The 9,249-nt window shown below is 39.7% G+C and overlaps 1 protein-coding gene across 1 annotated transcript; it reads left to right on the top strand.

Moving 5' to 3' along the window:
- The first annotated feature begins 5,329 nt into the window (after positions 1–5,329).
- Positions 5,330–8,952, top strand: TWISTNB (TWIST neighbor). Its single transcript, XM_017823826.1, has 4 exons — positions 5,330–5,556; positions 5,641–5,782; positions 6,890–7,098; positions 8,477–8,952. Exons 1-4 carry the CDS (start codon positions 5,330–5,332, stop codon positions 8,865–8,867), a joined length of 969 nt encoding a protein of 322 aa, XP_017679315.1. The 3' UTR covers positions 8,868–8,952.
- The last annotated feature ends 297 nt before the right edge of the window (positions 8,953–9,249 follow it).

Genomic DNA, 9,249 nt, shown 5'->3' with positions numbered 1-9,249 from the left:
TCAGTCTCCTGGCCAGAAGAATTAACGGTTTTCCATTAAAAAAAAGAGATGTAGCACTGCAAGTTAAAAATTTCTGTGTCTCAGCAAAAACTACAAAATTTCTAGAGTTTTGTCTGAGCAAGGATTTAGGTCTAAATGTCTCAATGTTCTTCTTTTCATTATAAATGTCTTCACGATTCTTTTCTAACAGAACATGAGCACTGAAAAGACAGAGAAATCTACTACTAGTAGAACCAGAAGATTGTCTTTTGTAGTATCTGGAAGAAGTAGAGGAGTCATAAAGCAGGATGACAAAAAGACATTTTTTTCTACTCTTAAAATTAGTAATAGCTGACTTTTCTGGAGGCAATCCCCTGTGGATCCTTAATTCTTATATTTCCTGACAATTTTAAAAACACTGGAGTAAAACAACAAGGCTAGAAGTTTCTCAGAGTATGAACTACAAAATAGCACAGCCAGATTGTCACGAAACACCTCATTTACTGCACTTACAACCTATGCATCTATCTCATTTGTTAGCACCATTCATTAGAAGCATTCACAGTGCTGTGGAGAAGCCTTACTGTTCTTTATGTTGGCACAGGTTGCTTTCCTCCCAGATGGAAACATCACTTCTTGTATACATGGGAGAAGTCATGGTCTCACATTGTTTGCTGTACTTTAAGCCAGTATCTGAACGCACTTCACTCACTGGCTGGAAACACAGAGGAGAGACTCAGCATCAGCCCAGCAGCCAGATCTCTACATGATGTCTCTGTTATTGAAACTACACCTTAAAGCACCAGCAAAACTGGAGAGGGGCACCACAGCCAGCACTAGCCATCCTACACCAGGTTCCTTCTTTTCTACAAATGTAAGGCCAGGGAGCTACTTGAATACAGTTCTTTCAGTAATATATTTATAGACAAGATATTTTATCTCCACAAGAGTGATCGCCAGCCATATCAGCCATTTCCCAGCTGGCAATAACCTACTTAGAGAATCAAGGGCCAAAGGCAAATCTAGGCAGTCCCCAACAGTTAGGAGATGTCTATCCCAGGCACAGAATCACAGAATGGTTTGGGTAGAAGGGACCCTAAAAATCATCTAGTTCCAACTCTCCTGCCTTGGGCAGGGACACCTTCCAATGGCTCAAAGTCCCATCCAGCCTAGCCTTGAACACTTCCAGGGAAGGGACATTCACAACTTCTCTGGGCAACCTGTTCCACTGCCTCACCACGCTAACTTGGAAGAATTTCTTCCTCATACCTAATCTAAACCTAACCCCTTTCAGTTTGAAGCCATTCCCCTCTGACCTATCACTCCATGCCTTTGCAAAAAGTCCCTCTCCAACTCTCTTGTAGGCCTCCTTTACATACTGGAAGTTGCTATAATGTCTTCCAGGAGCCTTCTCTTCTCCAGCCTGAACAACCCCAACTCTCTCAGTCTGCCTTCTCAGAAGAGCTCCAGCCCTCTGATCATCTTTGTGGCCCTCCTCCAGACTCCTTCTAACAGGTCCCTGTCTTTGAATCATGAACGTCACTACAAATCAAGACAAATTATTAGCTGAAACAAATTAACATAATTGATGTCTTATCCCATTTCTTTCCCCTTAATGTTTTTCTAAGTAATTTCCTAGCTATTAAAGATTGACCTGCTAATTGCTGACAAAACAAAGCATGTCTGCAAGGTGTAACAGATTAAATTTTCAGCCAGTCATGCAGTTACCATCTTTTTTTTGGATGACGGCACTTTTCAGTATCAAGGCTTTAGTCTGCCATCTGGTGGATTTTCAGCATTTGGTACACTTAGCTGAAGTACAAACCCTGAGACAGAGAGATCCCTGATACACTGACATCTTCTTTGGTATCTACCTTCTTTGGCCAATGACAGTATTCATTCTAACAACCTGTATTTGCTCAAATGAGATGTTTGCCTGAAGTAATAACTTAATTCCTCTCCCATTTCCAGTCAAATGAGCTTTTACTACTGTAACTATTGTTAACTTTAGCTAACCCTTTACACTGATCGATTTTATACATAACTAAATGGTGACCCTCTCAAAAATAACTTACACAAAACTAGCCCAACAGAATTCCATATTTAGGACCACGAGCTGAGACCCTCAATGACATTTAGATGCTTAATTCTCAATGACCAAACATGCTAGGATTAGTCTCTATTTGAGATGAGGGTCAAATATACTGAAGCAAATCTGTCACCATACAACTTCAAACAAAACTCAGTTTGATTACTGATTCCTCATTCTGAGTATGACAGCAACAACTGTCATTAAAAATACTGAAGGGTTAAAAAACGAAAAATGAGAAGCCAGCTAAAATATTTGAAAAAAAATTCAGAGCACAAGTTTTGTACTGTATCCAACCTTTCTATGCAACTGAGGCATTTCTTCATTTCTCTTTTTTATAGCGCACAAGTCATGCAATAAGGAAGCTGGGATGGATTCAATTTCAAAATGCACTGAGTCCTTTGAGCACACAGTCCTACTGGGGAGTGTGTCTCCCACTCCACCACACACCGCCACAGGCACTCCTCCACTCTGCATGAGATGCAGTATATTCTGCCGCAGCTAAGACTTCCAGGATTTTAATACTGGATGCAGGCAGCCCTCTGAATGAATGAGTTGCAGCTGCTACAACAGATCATCAATGGGCAATTGGGTGAGCTTTCTACTGAACATACAATGTCAATCCAGAAACCTGGATGGAAGATAGCAATCACTGTATGGAAAGAAAAGACAAGCTGGGAGGTGCTGAATTTGTGGTTGTTAATGAGTCTCCTTATTGGAGTCTGGCCTTCCTTTCACAAAGAAAACAAGACAAACACAGATAAAACAGAAAGGAAAAGAACAGCAGTGATTGCAAATGCAGCTTTTGGGTTTGGTCCCTATTGTTACTGGCAACCTGACTACTAGAGACAAACAGGCTCAGCACAGTCTTATCAGCCATCCTGAGACTTGGCAAACATACCAATGGCTGTGCTGTTTTAGACATTGATTTTATCTGCCTTTTTAGACATAGGCTCACAGCAGTGCTGCTGAAAGGTCATCCAAGACAGACTTTCTAAGCTGAAAGCTAACATCAAAAAGTGAAAAGATATACAACTAGGGAAGAAAAAGAAGACAAGAAATGAACAGAGGGAATCAACAGGACTTAAGTGTTATGGTCCAGAGGGTTTCAAGAACTGATCTGTGGCTGGGGCAGCTGGCAGCTGGATTAAGATGTCTCTCTTTCATCAGAACATCTTTTACAATCAGGTAATGAAAGCCCAAGTCATACTATGGGCCTGAAGTCTCTAGAATAAGACAACACCGCTTTTGGTACAGTTAGGCAATCTTGCATCAGCAAGCAGACTGACCTGACAGGTATGGACTCACAGAGAAAAACAGCCTGTGCTGTGATCAGCTATCTACAGTAAAAGAATTTCAAGAAAGCTATTTTGAATTAGCTCTAGCCTACCACATAGACTTAAGGATCATTAGGATTTAAAGTTCCTTCTCCAGATTACTTTAGCCTGACAGCAAATGTGGAGGTCCCAAGAGCACTGTGCAGTGAAGACCAAGCACAGTAGAAGGGATAAATGGAGATTCAATTAGAAAGTACAGTCCAAAGAGATCACCTTGGATTGTTGCAGGCTCAGAGAGAGAGAGCCTTTCCAACATCATTTTGTCCAACCTGACTACAGGATGAAAGACAAAAGTCCACATTTTTGTTCATGTTGCCTTACCATCTTATTCTCAGTTTTTATTTTAAGAGCAGATGTAAGGTTTTATTATCCTGGATAACGTTGAGTAGAGCCCTTTGTGTATTATATGTTCTCACTGCAAACTAAATCCACTCATAAATAAGAGTTATGAAACATATATTTCTTTTAGGAATAGAAGTGCAGGCAGTTATTGAAAGCACATTGCAAGGTTTAAATATGATTCAAATAGATGAAATAAAAAATACAGATATTTTTTCCAGAAAGCTAAGTGTATAACATACAACTAATTTCAACAGACATTAAATACCTTGGAGGACTAAAGCCACAAAGGAATACAGATTACAGTAGTTCAAGACATTTTCTCTTTCAATTTTGCAAGTTTGATATGACATCTGAAAGCCATTTTTATGTCAGTTCTTTCACACTAATGCAACTTTACTTACAGTAAAGTACTGCAAATTATACCATTTATTTTACTTGTGAAAACTAACCATGTCCTGTCTTCACAGTACATTCAGTCAAAGAAAACCTTCTGGTGATGTAGTATTTCAGTCGTTTCAAAAGTTTTTGCATCTCTTAATGTTTTATAGGGAGTTCAAGGATTTCTGGTATCTGACTGAAGCTTGTTTTCACAGAACAGTGTTTCTGAGGCTTCCTCAGCATTAAAAAAACCACCTTTAATGAAACTGATATATCAACCCTCATGTGGATTCAAACGGTGTGAAAGTGTATATTCCTGAAACAAATTAGGTTGATATAAATTAAGATTTAAATCAATGAGATTTAAAACCTTTTCAAGTTTTTTGCACCAGCTCAGTGAAATCAGTTTAAAGTAAAATCTTAAGGCGGTACTGTGCACCTTTAAGTGCATGTAAAGTTTGACTTTTCTAGACAAAGTCTTCACTAACCAATAACAAATTCCATCAGCTACAACAGGACAAGGTTTTTATTTGTAGTGCTGCAGCTTACTTTGTAGGTCATTGCAGTGATCAGTGCGCTGGCAACCCTTTTTCTGATTTTTATAAGTTTTATCTTTTTTCTCCTTCTGTCTTCTAGTCTGTGGTTAATCAAAATCATTATTTATTTTACTTGTGAAAACTATCCATGTCCTGTCTTCACAGTATGCTCAATCAAAGAAACCTTCTGGTGATGTAGCATTTAGTTTCAAAGGCTTTTGTATCACTGGAAGTGATGAGATTTCTAAATTTCTACAAGTAAACTTCTCGTTATACGCAGAAATTAGACCCGGGCAACAGGAAACAACTTCTGTATTCTGAAAATTGCCATGTAAGAAGAACGCCACTTAAGGTAATTTGTCAGTGCGTCTTTTGTCTAAATCACGAGATGTTCAATTTAAATATGCGATGACATCGTAACACACCTCCTGTCCAAACTACCAAATGTTTGATTTCGGTTCACGGGACAAACGGATGCAAAAACCCGTTGAAAAGAGAAAACAGATGACGCCGGCACGGAGGCACGAAACGGGACACCCGAGCAGGCACACGTGGATCGCGGGATGAGGCGGGGCGGCCCTCGGAAGTTCGTCACTGCCCGCGGCCGGGTCCCGCCGGATGGATGGCGCCTGACGCCATCGCGGGGCGCCGGCCGTGCCGCCCGCAGCATGGCCGTGCCGCGGGAGCCGCCGCCGCCCGCCCCGGCGCTGCCGCCCGCCCCCGCCGCCGCCGCCCCCACCTTCGCCGCGGCCCGCGGGCTCGTCGGGCGCCGCTACTCGTGCCTGGTGGTGGCGCCGCACCGCAGGCACGTGGCGCTGCCGCCGCGCTTCCTGGGCCGCAAGCGCTCCGGCATCCGCGCCCAGCTGGACGCGGAGCTGCTGCGATACTCGGAGAGGTGCGGGCGGGGTGGCGGGCTCGGCGCGGGGGGACTCTGTCCGCACTAACAGCTAACGGGGCCCGCCCCTCCTTCCCCTTCCAGCCTTCAGGGTGTGCCCGTGGCTTACGACAACATCAAAGTGGTGGGGGAGCTTGGCGACATTTACGACGACCAGGGATTCATCCACCTCAACATCGAGGCGGACTTTGTCATCTTCAGCCCCAAGAAAGGGAAAAAGCTGGTGGTATGTAAATGCCTTGGCGTCTCACGGAGCGGTTTTATTTTTTTTTTTTTTTTTGTTAAGTAGTCAAAGCTTGATTCATCTCCAGCGTCAAGTGGTCGGGAGCTTAGGTGGAGATATGTTTTATTCGTGTATGACTAGTTAATAGCAATTTATTACCAGTTGGTAGCGGTAGTTTTTATTTATCTGTCTGTACTGTCTGTCCCTAAATTTGTTAAATTTATGTATAATTATATATTACCTAAAACATCGTTGCATAAGTATTACGTATTACTGTGCCATAGTCGTGTATATCATATCCATGCTTCTTTGAAGAGCCCGTAATTCTCAAACAGGTGTATCTGTTATATTGACAAGAAGGTTTAGAATATTCTCATGAGTTTAGTTCCTTCATTTACAAGAGCAATACATTAAGTTGAAGCTTGCCTTCAATAAAAGGAGATGTATGGCTTACAGAACAGCTTATACCTTGTTAATACCCTTGCAACAGTACTTTTGGGAAAAGTGAGTTGAGAGTTGGCTTACATTCGTATTTATGCCATACGTTTTGCAGCATAGCTTGTGTCTTTCTAAATGCGTTTAAGAATGAAGAGAATGAAAACATTTTTGGTATATGTCATTCATTCTTAGGCAAAACAAAGGTGAATATCGTTGCACATGCAGATGTGTCAGAAGCCCACTAAATGGAGTACTTAAAAGCTTCCTGTGCATCTTCTGTATCTTCAGCTGCTAAGTAGTGCTGTGCCAGCCTGAAGACCTTTTCAGAAAACTAAATCAGACTTAAAATGGCTTCAAATCAAAGTTGATCCCTGTAGTGTGAGGAAAGAGTTACCTGCTCTATTCAGGTACTCACTGTGGCTAAATCCCATGTTTTGACTTTCTTTCTCTTGCAGTTGAGTTCTATTTTCAGAGGAATTGTACGAAGAGCATACAGGAATAGCTTTGATTTTAGTGAAAAAGAGTTACCTTATTTGCTTGAAAAACTGACTCCATAACTTGTGCATAAACTCTTGTTGAAAAATGTCCATATAGGAACCTAAATATATATTTTGTGCATTTAAAGGGCTGGTCTTTGCTATATCTTCACATGACATTCTTTTTATTTTTTAGGGTATAATTAATAAAGTGGCCCCTAGTCATATTGGCTGCCTGATACATGGATGCTTCAATGCATCTATCCCTAAGCCTGAACAAATGTCAGTTGTACAGTGGCAAGAGCTGGGGTTAAAAATAGGGGATGAACTGAAATTTCAAGTGTTGCACTTGGATTCCGATACAGCTGGGGTGTTCTTCATTCGAGGAGGACTCACTAAAAAAAGGTATTGTGCCCTGATAGAGAATATTTTTAACTGTTTTAATAGGTCTGTTGTAAACTAAATTATTTTAATTACATCTTAATCTTTAAGCTTTCTTATTTTTGTACAAACCCATGTCTGTATGTAATTTGTGTTAGGTATTTTAAATTAAACTTTCCACTGTTAAGGACTTGCATGGAATTTTGCTCTGGAAAAATTAAAACTAGATTTTTTTTGAGCTTTAAAAATCCGGGTGTGTTGACCTGTGAAACTGTTGATTGCGTAGATATTAAATGCTCAGAATAACACCCTGAGATATCTAGAGTAGCTGTGTTAACGAATGTGCATAGGCTTTTCAAGTGAAAACAGCTGAGTTTCTGAACACAGTGTTTACAATGACATTTACACACAGAGGTGTGTGTATATTGCATAATCACAAATAGTTAGATGTGGATGACTTGCTCAAACATAAGAATTTCAAAGACGATATAAGAAAATGCGTCGCCTTCCTCCTTAGGCCTCTTTAAATTTTTAGGGCAGCTTGCAAAAAATTTTGCCTTTAAAAGAATTCATTCAGATTTTTTTTTAGATCAGTCAGTTACTAAGCAGTGTTTTTCTGCCAACATGGTTATGTTTTTAATTAAATGTACAATATGACTGCTACTCAGAAATCCATAATATTTTTTGTATCATTTTTCCTTTTTTTAATCTAGAAGGATTCTCTGAATTGTTTCAGTGAATTTACAACAAAATTTTATTATTTTGTCCTTTGCGCCTTTTGGGACATCTCCTCTTCCATGGTTTTAAACTGCATTCTTTCCATATTTATCTTCCTAGACATTTTCTCCAGTGCTCTTGAGTTGCATGATACCTGCTGGGTTTTTTGATTTTGTTTGGGTTTTTTCTTGTTTCGTTTGTTTTTTTAGTTTTCTGGCATCACCTTTGTTTTAATTGTTTAGAGCAGTTATCAATTGCTTGGTAAAAGCAGAAGTGTGTCTCATGTATGATTGACTATTTGTTGTGTGTATTTGTGAAAGAATTAAAAAACCAAAAAAGCTTTACTACGTGATGTGTAATTATGAATTAGGGGATGAAAAAGGAAGTATTAAATGGTCTGTACAGTGTTTTAGAGAAGAAATTTAGGCTAAGATTTGAAAGAATATTCATTGTGAGGTAAGAAGGAGGCTAGTGAGGTAATAAAAATTACTCTGAAAGTATTAAACTGGCTTTATAGTTTTCTGTCATTAGAGTATCATGCTCTCCATTTGTTGTTATTTTTAGCAAATTTTTCTCTTTTATCTACTTGGTGTAAATACTGCATTTTAGCGAATTTTGAGATTCTACTGTGTGAGGTGCACTAACATGTGTTTAAATTAGTTTATTTTGTGTATTTCTTTTACAGCATGCGGCCCAAACGATCTGAGACCACTACTGACAGTACAAATGGGAATGAAATTCAAAAGCTTGACCACCAGGAAAATGGCTTGAATGACTCTGGGGAAGATAATGTAACAGAAGAGCCTTTAAATGGGACAAATAACCTTGGGAGGGAAAATGAAGAAGGGCAAAGTGTTGATGCTGTGAATGGGTTATGTGATGAAACAGGCAAGAAGAAAAAGAAAAAGAAAAAGGACAAACAAGAACAGGAACAGGTATTGCCTACCAGTGACTCCAGTGGTTACCAAAGTGACCATAAAAAGTCAAAGAAAAAGAAAAGAAAGCATTGTGAAATTGAAGAAAGTGAATTATCTCAGCTGTCAGAAAAACCCAAAGCTAAAAAGAAAAGGGACTAAAGCCTGATGTGCCTTTCCTGAATTAGATTTCAGACATGTTTTGTAAGTTCCAATAAAACCCTGTTTTCAAAATGCATATGTGTATTTCTTTACTAAACAGTCTGCTCTGCAGGGTTGGATGATGTTTGTGTGCATATGTCCAACTCCTGCTTGAAAGGCAGGAGCTTTTAAAGAATTGATAGAAGAAATGGAATAGAAGCAATATCTGCCTTTTTTATTTAATGAAAAAACAAGGCACAAAAGAAACATGGAATGTAATTACAGGAACATGTGCATCACCTCTGCATCTGCTTTCCAGTTCCACACATTAGTCGCTAGGTAGTTGTGATGTTTGCTACTCTGATTCCATCTTTGCCACTTGGCGTCTTGATTTTATGAGAGT

The sequence above is a fragment of the Lepidothrix coronata genome, unplaced genomic scaffold (genome assembly GCF_001604755.1).
Source record: "Lepidothrix coronata isolate B3197 unplaced genomic scaffold, Lepidothrix_coronata-1.0 Scaffold106, whole genome shotgun sequence".
Lineage (NCBI taxonomy): Eukaryota > Metazoa > Chordata > Aves > Passeriformes > Pipridae > Lepidothrix > Lepidothrix coronata.
This window is presented reverse-complemented; position numbering and strand designations above follow the sequence as displayed.

Coding starts and splice junctions, on each gene's coding strand:
- TWISTNB (XM_017823826.1), top strand. CDS start 5,330: ATGGCCGTGCCGCGGGAGCCGCCGCCGCCCGCCCCGGCGCTGCCGCCC. Junction 5,557..5,640: donor CTGCTGCGATACTCGGAGAG/GTGCGGGCGGGG, acceptor TTCCCCTTCCAG/CCTTCAGGGTGTGCCCGTGG. Junction 7,099..8,476: donor GGAGGACTCACTAAAAAAAG/GTATTGTGCCCT, acceptor TTTCTTTTACAG/CATGCGGCCCAAACGATCTG.